Here is a 14,452-nt window from a genome sequence, read left to right as displayed (position 1 = left end):
TTCTTTTTTTTAATAGTACAGTGCGTTTCTAAAGTCCCCGAACTCTGACTTTAAAAATTCATTGTTGAGCAACAATGCAATTTTTTTTTAGAAACTGTTGCATGTGATCGTTTGTTTGTGTTGTTGGAACATACAAATCAACACTAGACACAATGAACAACGATGCATGTGCAGTAGGCAGCAAGAATGAAAGCCAGATGTCCAGTTGAAAACGCGCACGAATTCATTGTCAGCAGACGACCATCAATTTTCACAGAAGACTTTCTTGTGGATGCATGAGGATTTTCTGTAGCCCATATCCGAGTATTCTGACTATTCACGTATCCACACAAGTGGAACCAGGCCTCATCACTGAAAAATGTTTTGTTCAGTTTGTTGACCACATTGTTCCGCGTAAATCTGTTGAACCACTGACAATAATTTCTGTGTTTCTCTAAATCCAACGGGCGTAGCTCTTGAACTACTCGCACCTTGTATGCTCGGAACTTCAGATGTTTTGCAGCCCTGTGACAAGATGACAAAGATTTTCCTACCTCTTGTGAAAGACGCCTCCGAGACTTTCTAGGGGAGTTCTGCAATTTTTCACCAACATCCACAAGGAAGTCTTCTGTGAAAATTGATGGTCGTCCGCTCCTTGGCTTATCTGCAACGTTTCAGATTTCGCGAAACCTTTTTATTAAATCATACACTGTTGTTTTTCCAGGTGAAGGAGCGTTGGGATATCTCCTATGAAAGATCTCTATACAGCGTTCGTATGATTTAACTTGAAAGTAAGCTTCCAAAACAGCAACCATCTGCTCCCGTGTAAGACTCACGGTGAACTGAATTCGTGTGCGTTTTCAACTGGACATCTGGCTTTCATTCTTGCTGTCTACTGCGCATGCATCATTGTTCATTGTCGTCTAGTGTTGATTTGTATGTTCCAACAACACCAACAAACAATCACAAGCAACAGCTTCTAAAAAAATTGCTTTGTTGCTCAACAATGAATTTTTAAAGTCAGAGTTCGGGGACTTTAGCAACAGACTGTATTATATGAAAGTAAATTATGTGTGTGTTTGTGTGTAATCATTAAGTTAATATAGGACAGAAAATCTAGAAATATCGTTCAAATACTTACAGTACATTTTCAATATCTTCCCACTCATAGCCGAAGCCGAGAGTTCAAATTACTTCCTGCTACTTTGACTTCGGCTCGTAAATCAGATGAAATAATTTTACGCCTGTCTGTTCTTTGTATTCTGTGAATTTAACTATCAAGTTTTGAGCAAAATAATATCTGCAGTCTACATTTTCACTCGTCACTGCAAACAAATTTTATAAAGTAGTTTACCAAACTTCAGAAAAAGAGGGGGAGGTTAACTGCAATGCACCTGGCCCCTCTCTGGCTACGGCTCTGGTGTTCGCAGTAGAACAGTGTGTTGCTCGTGTGACCTCGGCATTGAACGTGACTGTTCCAGTAGTGCACTGGATTATTGGTTGTTTAAGACATTCTTATGGAGCCTATGCCACGGAAAATCGATTTCAATGTGTGTTTGGGGGAAAGTAGCAACATTCTTAAATCTCATTTCATTGGCGATGTGGCTTACAAATCTTTGAGTTCCCTTTCTAATTAGGGGAACCTATTGCAGTTGGCAATACTGCAGACAGGTGCAGCTTCTACTCGAAGCAACTACGCCATGCAGAAGGAGGGGCCTGCAGTTGGTTGAAAGAACGCACAGAGACCTACTAGGTATCATAAGACTACAGGTATCCAGGAGGTCTACAATACCTGCCAGGAAGGATCTGGGCAGGTGGGCACACAAGCTGCTCAAGCAAGGCTGTTATGCAGGTTGCATGACATTTTAGGAGCGATGTCTCGCGAACGGGTCTGCTTCAGGTCTTGTGCAGGTCTCTGGCCACTTCCATATGTAGGAAAGCCACATAGTTTCACCTGTGACTATCAACTTTTGCAATAGTTTTTCCATGTATAAAACATTACAAAGGAGAATTTAGTACATTTTATTGAAATGTCATGAAAGTAGAATAAAGTTAACTGTAGCATAATTAAATCAAACTCTTTACAAAGGATTCTATCAATTCTCAAAATTTAGTATGTGTGCAAATATTCAGTTTTCTTTCCAATGCCTTGCACTGAAACAGTGTTAGAACATTACTTGAGCTTGAAGTTCTTAATAAAAACTCTAATATAGTGTGTGGTTTAGGATGGGGGAGTGACATCAATTTTGAGACCACGATATATGTAACAAATTTACAGTTTTTAAGCTGAAATTCATATTGCAACTAAATACACCCAGGGAATGATTTTATTTTGAATTTGCATTTTTTGAAATCATTTCAAGATGGTGGATGAAAAATTGATTTTTCATATTCTCAGGTAGCTCCAAATTTTGATGCCACTTTCAAATATCTGCCTAACTACATTTTTGGACATTAAGAAAAGAGAAATATTTTAGGGCATTTGTTGAACTATGGCTTGACAATGATTATTTGTTTTAAATATAGTGCATATGTATGTTGGGGGCCAAATTGGGGTCACTAATGTTTTGTCCATGGGAACTGTAATTTTCATAGCAACCAGATATTTTGGAGGATGGATACGGTATTCCATTTGGATGAAATCAGCCAAGACAATTAAATATGTCAGCCTTATAATTTTGACATGGTTAATACATGGAAGAGATAGTATTTAAGCTTGAAACATCCAAAATAATAATGGGAAAATACAACTGTGATATGAACAAACTGTATTGTGAGTGAGTGAGTGTATAGTAGGTAGAGGCACATATTTTTGGTAAATAAAAAAGCAAAATTTCGGTACAAAAACGGAGTCAATTTCGGGTTCAAAAGCGGTAAATAAAATGAAATATCGGTGTTATAGCGGTGAAAAATTGGGTGAAAAGTTATATAAAAAGACATTTTGGTTTTAAAATTGTGAATATAATCCTAAATTTGATTTAAAAACTACACTTATTCCACAGAATTAACATTTCACTTCTAATAGCCGCGGTGGCTCAGTCGGTAACGCGTCTGACTACCATGCTAAAGGTCCCGGGTTCGATCCCCGGCTGGTTCAAATCCGGGAACTTTTCTAACGGTGGAAGCGGCCCCGGCGCCCACCCAGTGTCGAATAACATGGGTACCTGGGGGAAACCCTGGGGGGTAAAGGCGGTCAGGGGCGTGATGCTGATCACATCACCCCCACTCACGACCGGATCAAGAAAGTGTGGGGCGTTACTCCCACACCCCCTAAATAGTTGCCACGTTCATTGGTTCCCCAGGCGGCTGCCTTTGGAACCGTACCCTGCCCGTCCCTCTCCTAATGAGCCAGGACCTCCTTAGCAAGACCACCCCAACAAAGCTCCAGGCAATGCGTTGTTGCCATGCTTTAAGAGCACTGCGGAGGAAAGTCGACACGCTGCACTCAAAGCATGTGACATAAATAAATAAATCGACACAGATAATTAATTATGGCGTTTCGTTATTTCTGTGACACGAAAATACATCATAATAATCATCTGATTCGTCCAATCTTGCATAGCATTTTGTAATGTTTAATAAGAGAATTTAATGTGGCTTACCTTTATTCATCGTCGTCACTCTCTCCAACATGAATGATGAATCGCTCCTGGTTACGATCAGTGTCGTGATGCATGTACTGGCTTTCAACCTTGATAACATGCTTGATGCATGATGACCATAGCTGGGAGTCAATTGTCGCTGCACCATCCCGCAATAGCTGACACACGCTAGCACTCAGTGTAGGGGTCACATTGTTTTTCCGCACGAACAATTTGAGCTGAGACCATACTAGTTCGATTGGATTCAGCACACAATGGTAAGGGGGAAGACGCAACACTTCATGTCCACGTGAGTGTGCGAGCTCGTCCACTACATATCTTTTTTTTATGTTTGCAGATTTAATGACATCTAATAAAACTGCTTTTATTGGAACTGGGTTTGGTATCGGGATCCTGTGCTGTTCCATGAACGATACAATATCCTGCAACTTTGTATTCATTGTTGGGATTTTGACCAATAGGCGCGAATGGTAACTAGCATTATCCATGATAATGACGCATTTTGTATCGATTGGCATATTTGCCAAAAGATAATTTTCGAACCAATTATCGAAAACTTTTCCTGTCATTTCATCGTGGCTGTCTGCTTTGCAATCTCCAATGTTCTTTGCTGACAGATAGAGACAATTTGGTACCCATCCCTCACTGCCCCCAGCATGGAGCACCATAATACGTTTCCCCCTCCCTGATGGCGACTTCAAAATACAATTGCATGTACCATCATCCCACCCCTTCTTGACTGCATCGTAGGTGTCGTACCAAGTCTCGTCCAAGTAAATGAGTTTGCAGCCTTCCGAACGCAGGTCCTGTAGTCTCCGCAGGTACCGGTATCTCCAAGCAATGATTCTCGCCGATTCCATTATTACATTCTTTTTCCTTAAGCGACCAAACCGAAAACCAAGTTTTTTTATTAGTTCTCGAAGTGTTGTTTCTTCATAAGGGAAGTCCGACACACTTTTTAAAAGTTTCAATAGTTCACTCACTGTCGGTGACTGTCCTTTACTATAGAACTTGTAAATCTCGCGTCTAATAAAATCGCAAGTAAACTCGTCCACTTTGTTAAATTTTCTTCTTTTATTTCCAGGCTTCTTTGGTGTGACTGGACCTCTCCGAATCACATTTCACACGGTTTTTCTGTCTAACTTTAATATTTTGGCTGTCTCTGCAATGGCTCCTTTTCCTAGCTTTTTCTTTTCGACATATTCGTGCACATTACATACAAATAACTGACTTTGTTTGTTCAACGTTTTGGTTTTGGATACTTTTCTGTTCGGTGCTCCGGAAGTGCTTGGTTGAGGATTATCTTGGTTCCTTGAATGATCTGGAACTTCGGTTGTGTCCCACGGTCGCCACATGTCGATACAAACTCTGTTTTCCCGTAAGATTTCTAAGATATAACAATAAACTAGAAAAAAAAATACACTTTGTCAATCGAAGAATACGAACTCGCATACGCACCTCACACTGCTCTCTTGTTGCTGAGTTTGTGAATGTGAAAGGCAGCGAAGAGAAGGCCTTTGGGGAGGAAGTGACTTGGCAACGTCCAGCCTGTTGACAGCATGCTCACCCTGCACGCGTCGCAGGATTGCAATATTCTCAAGGGTGGGAGGATCTGGTTTCCAAAGGAAACCGGCGCGCTTTGATGCCGCCTGGGGATCCAAAGAACGAGGCAAGTATACGCCTTCATGGCGTGGTGCTATGCACAGGGGAACACTTTACCTTCTTTTACCTTCCAATAGCACATTTATGTAGTTATAAGAGTATTATGTTTATTTTTGTGTAATGGAGTCCATTTTTGCTTCTCCAATATTAACAGCAGAATTAATCAATTTTCCGGGAATTGCATAACTCACAGGATACTTCAGACTTCAGAAAGTGTCGCGTCGGTATATAAATGGTAAATTTCGTGTTTAAGAGTTAATTTCGCTTTTTGCAGCTCATTTCGCATTATTTCGTGACAAAACATGGTCACAAAATGCATCTCACACCTTTCAAAAACATGAAAAATTAACACTACAATGTGTTTTTCAAATTTCGTTTTTTCGTCAAAAACGAAATATGCATGCCCTAATAGTAGGTAAAGGTAAATTTCCCCATGCATATAGTACCATGCCGTGAAGGCACATTCAGGGGATATGGGGGTAGGGCCAGAATATTCTCGATCTGTGCATTTTTGGAGATGATGTGATCACAACCAAACTCCAGCTGCTTTTAACCCCCGGAACCCATTGATTTGAGGCTGGGTGAGTCCCAGAGCTGCTTTATGCAAGGACAAGGCTGGAAAAATTCCAACCTTAGATCACCCAACCCAAGATTCGAACCCAGGTCTCCAGCATGGCAGTCAGACAGCCTGTTGAACATCAATTTTCTCTATTTTCTCTGTATTCTCATTGGGACAAACACGAACATCCACATCCGCACCTGGGACCCCTAGCATTGCAGCTTGTTGTGCTAACCACTCTGCCACGGAGGTAGACTAAACCACCACAGCCATAAAGTATTAGTATAGTATTGCAATGTGCAACCCTGGGAACTGATCACAGATCTATTAACTGTTACGCCATCGAGGAAGAGTAGAATCAAACTGTTGGTCAAATATTTCAGAACATAGTATTTTAGATAATTTAAACACTTGTCCCGCACTGTGGCTGTGTGGTCTAAGGCATCATGCTTTGGGCTCCGGCTACGGGATGTGTGCAGGTTCGAGTCTCCTGGGGAAAATGTAACAGCTTTCTCCCGAGATTTCGGCCTGTGTATGAGACTGGTGAACACTTGCCATCTTGATCGACAACTGGGGATTTGTCGTGCTGACCACACGTCACCCCGTAATTGGCTGGATATCTCCCAACTCAGAGCAGGATCAGGTAGGACTGCAGCCGGCAGTCTGTAGGTAGCACGGGTTATGTATGTTTCTAGTTTGAGGGCATGTGGAACAGTTTCCACGGAGCTCTTCCCCCATGGCAGTGTTCCCATCTTAGCTCTGTGGCTCTTTCGTGCACTAGTTTGGCTGTGAACTGGGGCACTTGCCCCCGTGTCCCACTATGATGGTTGCGGCCCACATAGACCAACTTTTGCCATGATTACACTTTTTGCATGTGACTTGATATTGTTATATTGGCTGCTTCGCCCCACCCCGTCTCATATCCCCAGCTACTTTTTTTTTATAGTGCTGTGTTGATGTGAAATTGACGTAATATTATCAGGGAATCTTCTATTTTCGATTTCATACGACCATCGGTGGATTATTGAGATGGGTGATGCCGATGGATATACATGGTGAAAACTAAGTATAACTTGTCATCAATTTAGAGTTAACGGTAATAGCAGTGCCCCACCCCTTTACAACTAACATTACCCTAGGAAACATTTTATCCAGCCTTCGTAAATCTAGCTACTTGAAAGTCAGTTTTAACTCCATTTAAGGTGAAATTTATCTCTTTTGTGCAGATCAGGTTTGGAAATACTGCCAGGATGGCCGTAGGAGGCAAGGAGAAATGCATTGGGCTTATGGGAGTATTATTTGATTTGTTCTCTTGGGAAAATCAAATTTCCGATGAAACAGAAAAATATATCAACGGGAAGAGGGCAGTTTGAAGATTAATTTGACCAGCGGAAAAGTCAAAACTTTCATTTCATTAGCTGTAACTTGATGTGAAGTTGATTCCCCATAAGGAATACATGGGATTCTGAAAATTCTTATTAATCATATTTTTTTTAAACATAGTGTCCAATTTAATAATCAACATAAAAAAAACACTTCCACTTGCAACATGGAGAGAAATTCATACTCTTGGATACACCCAGGTTTTTATTTTTTTTAGTAGCATTCCCCATCTGGGCAATATTGAAATAAATGCACAATTGGTGCGTAACTAACTCCTCCCCTTAATCATTTCAAAGATGTGAGACCTTGATTGTGAATTCTTAACTATGTTAACAGAAAATATTAAATAGTTTCTGATTCAGTGAACTAAAACAATACAAATTGAATGTTCCAATAAATTACAATCAGGGGAAAAAAGTATTTCATTTTTAAAATATATATTATAAACAACCTGAAAAAAAACCCAATAAAACCCAGTTTTGCCCACATTGGTTTTTTTTTTAAAAAAATGGGCATCATGCTAGTCATTTGAAGTTTTCCTAGAATAAACATTATAATATTAAGAATGTAACAAACTGATCATACAAACCTAAAATAGTTTCTGCTTCAAATCCAATCATAGTTTACCATATCATATCAGTATTTTAAAATACCTAATCACAAAATCCACTTCTATAATAGGGGCCTCCCCCATGGCGCAGTGGTAGCGTCATTGCCTTGTAATCAAGGGGTCCCGGGTTCGATACCCGGTGGAGGCACAAGTGATTCGGATCCCACTTTAAACTGTCGGTCCAGTCCCGATTAGCCTTACTGTGCATAAAGTGGACTTAAAACACCAGCTCAAACCAAACCAACTTCTATAATAGTATTGCTGCAGGAAATAGAGTTCGTTGCCTATTTCAGTTCTGATCAGGCAGTGCCAGTATTATCAAGCAATGAGTGAACTGGACCCAGCACCTTTCAACATGTATACCACTGATATAAAAAAAACACTTCACACAAGTTATACTTACACATCACCATTTTGTATATGTTGGACGGAGATAGTGAAAATCGCATGGCTCCTACTGGATCTTGAGTTCATTGCAGTAGCACCAGTTACCCTTCCAGCAGAACCCTGTGGATTGAATAAAGTACTGGAGTAGTTCGTGTGTCTTTATCATTACAATTTCTAAATGCATAGTCTAATGCTACATGCCAAAATACAAAGCTTCATCACATGTTTTTATTAAGCAAGTTTTAAAAAAACTAGGTTAGTGAACTTTTGGCATGTAAGTTAAGTTCCCCTTAACCTTTTGAGTCCCAAGGCCATTTTCACATGTAACCCCTTGATGCCCGAGCCGATTTTGAGCAAAGTGCAGCCGAGCCGATTTTGAGCAAAATGCAGTTTCAATTAAATGAGTAGATCGGAGGCTAATTGCCCTACAGAGATGAGTGATATACCGTTGTACGCGGAATGAACCAGAGATTCAGAGTATATGAAATTTATGCAAATTCGGCATAATGTGGTGGGGGAAGGGGCTAACTCTCAAAATTCCAAAATTTCGGGGAAAAAATGGGGTTCCCACTCCCCCCAAAGAAAAAAGTACATGACAGTGTCGACATGCACATGGAAATGATCGCTGACATGTAAGGAACACAAAAATATTTGCATTATCATCATATGACCAATGTAACGTGAGTTGTACCCCCAAAAGGAATGGTCGGCACGCCACTGATTCAAGCTTCAAAATGCAGCAGTACCTTGAAATGATTTTAGCTCTGAGACTATTTGCCCTGGAGATATGAACAATATACCGTTGTATGCAGAAAGAATCACAGATTCAGACGATGTATAATTTATGCACATTCGGCGTACATATGGATGGGGAAAGTGGGGAAATCCCCTGAAAAATACTTTTTTTTAAAAAAATGGGGTTCTAAAGCATTACTTTCGAACAACAACGCCGGTCTTCCTTTGTCGGCAAAAAATTTCCCTTGAAAAGAGACTCAAAAGAGAAGTCCCTTTTCCCACCTTTCCCCCTCCATTTTCATGAAGAAAAAAAAGTGCAAGAAACATTTCTGTTAAATACATGTGTTAGGAACAATATAAAAAAAAATCTAAATTCTAGCCAAAAATAGAAAAGTTATAACGTAAAAACTACGACCATGACACAGTGTCTCAATCGAGATGATTGGGACCGCGAGGGTTATATTTGGGTATCTAGACAGAGACGCTTGGGACCCAAAAGGTTAACCAATAATGATGGCAGGGACAAGGACAGGTTGTGTACTCAGTTGCCAATAAACTGATATTTTTCAGATCTTTCTCTTTTTACATTATGGCTACCCACAAGGAATATAGGGAAAGGATAGAAAAATTTAGAGGTGCACCCCTTCCATACGGTTTCACTTATTCTGTCTGGGTTAAAAATACTTTACATACACACACATACACACACTTTGTTTTCTATCTACTGTTTCTGGCAATACTGACTGTAGTAACGCTGCCGTCAGTATTCTGTGCCTCTACTCTTCGTAACCACAATCTCTTCTCGGATGACTATGCAACCTGGGTCATGAAATATCAATATTTTTCGTGTGGTAAGTGTTTACTGTCTCCTTCATTTGTGTTTATCTCTCTCCCTCTACACACACACACACACACACACACACACACACACACACACACACACACACACACACACACACACACACACACACACACACACACACAGACATACACACACAGACATACACACACACACAGACATACACACACACACAGACATACACACACACACACAGACATACATACCTACCTACCTACCTACCTACCTACCTACCTACCTACCTACCTACCTACCTATCTATCTATCTATCTATATATATATATAATGGATAAAAGCAAGGAGGGCCAAAAGGGCTAAGTAAAAATCAAATAAGGTAAAAGGAAACACTCACCGGACAGTAGGAAAATTCAAAATTTTCGCTAATTTATAGCATCATCGGTGTGAGAAGAAACAGAAGACGGAACCGGTTCCGTCTTCTGTTTCTTCTCACACCGATGATGCTATAAATTAGCGAAAATTTTGAATTTTCCTACTGTCCGGTGAGTGTTTCCTTTTACCTTATTTGATTTTTATGTGAAAGAGGAGAGAGGAAACACTCACCCGACAAAGAAAAAATTCAAATTTTCGTGATGGTATGTCACATGTGAAAATTTGAATTTTTTCTTTGTCGGGTGAGTGTTTCCTCTCTCCTCTTTCACTTTTTATTTAGCCCTTGTGGCCCTCCTTCCTTTTATCCTATATATATGTCACAAAACTCTTCAACAACGCTTGGGTGCTGGTAGATATCATAAAAACAAGTAACTTTTCCCTATAAAGTTTACCTCGAAAGCACTTAGTTTCTGCGCTACAAGCGCTTAAAATCTATCCTGCACGTATGCAACCCAACACAGCAAACGCTTGCTCTGACATAACTACCAGGGGCACGTGGCAGGGTTGCCACTAGCGTTCCTCGCAGAGGGAGACGACTTGAAAACAACAGTCTTGCCTGAGCAAAATCCAAAACTTTAATGATACTTGAGATGTTGTAAGAAGCATTGACAGTATTTATAAACTGACCAAGAAAAATAATGGGCAGACTGAAATTCAAGATTACTCATTCTATAATATTTGCATGACTAATTAATTGATTTGGTTTATTTTAATTCGCTTTTCTGCCACCTTTGGCTAATCGCGAAGATGAAGATGATATGATGAAATAACAAATTACACCAATGTCTAGACCAGGATTGAAACCCGGACACCTGGCGCCATAGCAAGCTGAGATATCCACGTTACCACGGAGTGTTTCGTGTATCATGCAATATCAACAATTGCAAGGGACACATAAGGTAGGGGAAATCCACGAACGAACAAATGTATACATGATGTGTTTGCTGCATCGTTTCGAACACGCAGACTGTAATGTTATTACAATTTATTTGAAAATTTTTCCTATCTGTGCTAGCGTTATTGCTAATCGTGTTCATCTCATAAGGAAGTAATTTCAAGGCTCTTCTAATTTAATGATTGATTGATTGATTGATTTGCTTTATTTTACTTCACATTTGTGCCACTTTTGGCTAATTTGCAAAGATGGGGATGAGTGATGATATGATGAAATTGATGAATGGATACTCACAAACATCCATACCCAAGCCGGGATTCGAATCCAAGACCCCTGGCAACGTAGCGCATTGTTCTAACCACTCCGCCACAGGGGGCAGTCTTTCAATTTAATGAAAAGCGTCGTTTTAAATTCACACATTAAAACTAGTGCTTATTAAAGACCAAAGCCAAGAAATGCATACTTATACCAACCACCAAACTGTAAAGGGCACTCGTATTGCACATTTGCGTATTATTTACATTTGTTCGTTCCTGGATTTCCCCTACCTCACGTGTCCCTTGCAATTGTTGATAGTGCATGATACACGAAACACTCCGTGGTGATGTGGATAGCACAGCTCGCTACGGTGCCAGGTGTCATCGGGTTTAAATCCTGGTTTAGACATTGGTATCATTTGTTATTTCATCATATCATCTTCATCTTCGCGACTAGTCAAAGGTGGCAGAAAAGCGAATTAAAATAAACCAAATCAATCAATCAATCATGGAGATATTTCAGAATGAGTAATCTTGAATTTCAGTCTGCCCATTATTTTTCTTGGTCAGTTTATAAATACTGTCAATGCTTCTTACAACATCTCAAGTATCATTAATATTTCGGATTTTGCTCAGGCAAGACTCCCAAGTTGTTGTTTTCAAGTGATCTCTCTTAGCGAGGAACGCTAGTGGCAACCCTGGCATGTGCCCCTGGTAGTTATGTCAGAGCAAGCGTTTGCTGTGTTGGGTTGCATATGTACAGGATAGATTTTAAGCGCTTATAGCGCAGAAACTAAGCGCTTTCGAGGTAAACTGTTTAGGGAAAAGTTACTTGTTTTTATGATATCTACCAGCACCCAAGCATTGTTGAAAGAGTTTTGCGACACCCTGTGTACACACACACACACACGAATAGGAAAAGGTGCCAGAAGGGCAGATAAACACACACATATATAATGGATAAAAGCAAGGAGGGCCAAAAGGGTTAAATAAAAATCAAAGAAGGAGAAAGGAAACACTTACCGGACAGTGGAAAAATTGAAAATTTTCGCTAACTTCGTAGCATCATAGGTGTAAGGAGAAAGACTGAACCGGAAGTTGGGGCCCTGCAGAGTTGCCAGGTCCCCATCGAAGAAGAAGCGGTGTGTAGAACGAAAAAACACTGTTTCGTCACCAGGCTAGTCGGAAACTGTGAGTGTGTGAGATGGGTTGGGAGAGAGGGTGGGAGGGATGGGATGGCTTGGGAGGGACGGTGGGTGAGGAGCGGGCGTTACTGGGTGGCCTTGTTCAGGCCATGTGGAGTGGTTGCACTCATGGCCAATGTATAGGCCCTCTCCCATCTTTAGCGAACAGAGGCGTTGGCTGGTTGGGGTAGGATGGATGATCGCTACCCGGAAGCAGTCGTTGAAACGGTGGTGGTTGTTGTGGACGGCGACAGTGAAGTCCAGGTTGTGGGTGGAGGAGCGGTGGTTATTGATACGGAGGTTTAGGGCCGTTTGATGTTTCCCCCAGGTAAAAATCACCACAGATGTTGCAGGTGAGGATGTATATCAGGTCTCTTTGGGATGAAGGGTAAATTTGCCAGTGGCCGTGTGCACCCGGAGGGTGTGAGGTAATGAGGATGGGGCAGGTTTTGCACCTCGGGCAGTTGCATTTGTGGGCAGGGGGGTGTTGGTTGTGTGGTGAAGGGGTGTTGTGGACCAGGAGGTTTTGGAGGTTGGGGGGGGGGGTGTTTGAAAACCACTCTGGGCTTATCGGGAAATAAGTTTTTGGTTTCAGGGTCACTGTGGAGAATGGGGAGAAGAGAGTAGTGTGTGCCTGATTTTGTTGAGGTGGGGATGATATTGGGTGATGAGTGCAGGTGGGTTAGTGGGAGCAGGTTTCTTGGTGGTAGTGGTGTGTGAGGCAGCTCGTGATATTTGTTTCGTGACCAGGACAGAGGGAAATCCACGGTTGACCAGGGCTTGGTGTAGGCGGAGGTTATAATTCTGGCAGGAGGTGGGTGACGTGTTCAGGCGCTGTCCTCTGAGAGAGAATGGAATGGCTTTTTTGGTGTGGAACGGGTGGGAGCTGGAAAAGTGTAGGTATTGCATGTGGTTGGTGGGTTTTATGTGGATAGAGGTAGTCAGGTGTCCTCCCTCGATGTGCACGTCCACATCTAGGAAGGTGATCTGGTTGGGGAAGTGCATCCAGGTGAATTTTATGGAACGGAAGTGATTAAGTTGGTCCAGGAAAGCTGATAAGGAAGGTTCTCCATGTGTCCAGACCATGAAGATGTCGTCGATGAAGCGGAGCCAGAGGAGGGGTTGGAGGGGTTGGGTATCCAAGAACTCTTGCTCAAGTTTGCCCATGAAGAGGTTTGAATAGGATGGGGCCATTCTGGTGCCCATGGCTGTACCTCGGATCTGTAGGAAATGTTGGTTTTCGAAGGTGAAATTGTTACATGAGAGGACAAGGTGGGCTAAGTGGGTCAGGAAGTTAGTGCTGGGGTTGTGAGGTTTAGGTCTGCTATTGAGGTAGAATTCTATGGAGCGGAGGCCATGGACATGGGGTATGTTGGTGTAGAGGGAAGTGACATCGATGCTGGCAAGGATGGTGTTTGGGGGCAATGGTGGAAGGGTGCTGATTTTCTGGAGGAAGTGGTTGGTGTCACGGAGGTAGGAGGTCAGAGCTTTCGTAAGAGGCTGGAGATGGGAGTCAACAAAGGCTGAGATTCAGTGGTGGGGTGTGTCGGAGGGGCTGGAATGTGGGGAAAGGCGAAGGATTGTGATTGAGGTGAGGGTTGAGGATAGGGGATGTTACTGAGTGGTCTTGTTCAGGCCAGGGGGTGTAGTTGCACTCATGGCTGATTGCTACCTGGAAACAGTTATAAAATTACGTGGGCTGAATGAAACTTGCAATATCAAGTATCAAAATGTGTTTTTAACAAGTCTAATTTTTGTTTAAAACACAGTTTCAAAAGTTTTGAACATCTGTAAAAAAAACTGTGTTTTAAACATTTAAAACAGTATTTTAAGCAATGTTGTTCTCAACATGCCAACCCTGATTGAAACTACTTCTCTGAACTATATATTCTGAAAGTGAAGGAATTGGACCATACAAAACAAATTCCATATTTCCTTAGTACAAACATT

The 14,452-nt window shown here is 41.5% G+C and overlaps 1 protein-coding gene across 1 annotated transcript in view; it reads right to left on the bottom strand.

Moving 5' to 3' along the window:
- Klp3A (kinesin-like protein 3A) overlaps positions 1-14,452 on the bottom strand; it is an 80,302-nt gene that overhangs the window by 51,601 nt on the left and 14,249 nt on the right. The window contains exon 5 of the mRNA XM_083143798.1: positions 8,199-8,302. Coding sequence (XP_082999924.1) covers positions 8,199-8,302 — 104 coding nt within the window. The remainder of the gene's footprint in view (positions 1-8,198; positions 8,303-14,452) is intronic.

This window comes from Lepisma saccharinum, chromosome 1, assembly GCF_977018435.1.
Source record: "Lepisma saccharinum chromosome 1, izLepSacc3.1, whole genome shotgun sequence".
NCBI classification, from domain to species: Eukaryota; Metazoa; Arthropoda; class Insecta; order Zygentoma; family Lepismatidae; genus Lepisma; species Lepisma saccharinum.
The sequence above is the reverse complement of the archived record's forward strand: the minus strand, read 5'-3'. Positions and strand labels throughout refer to the sequence as shown.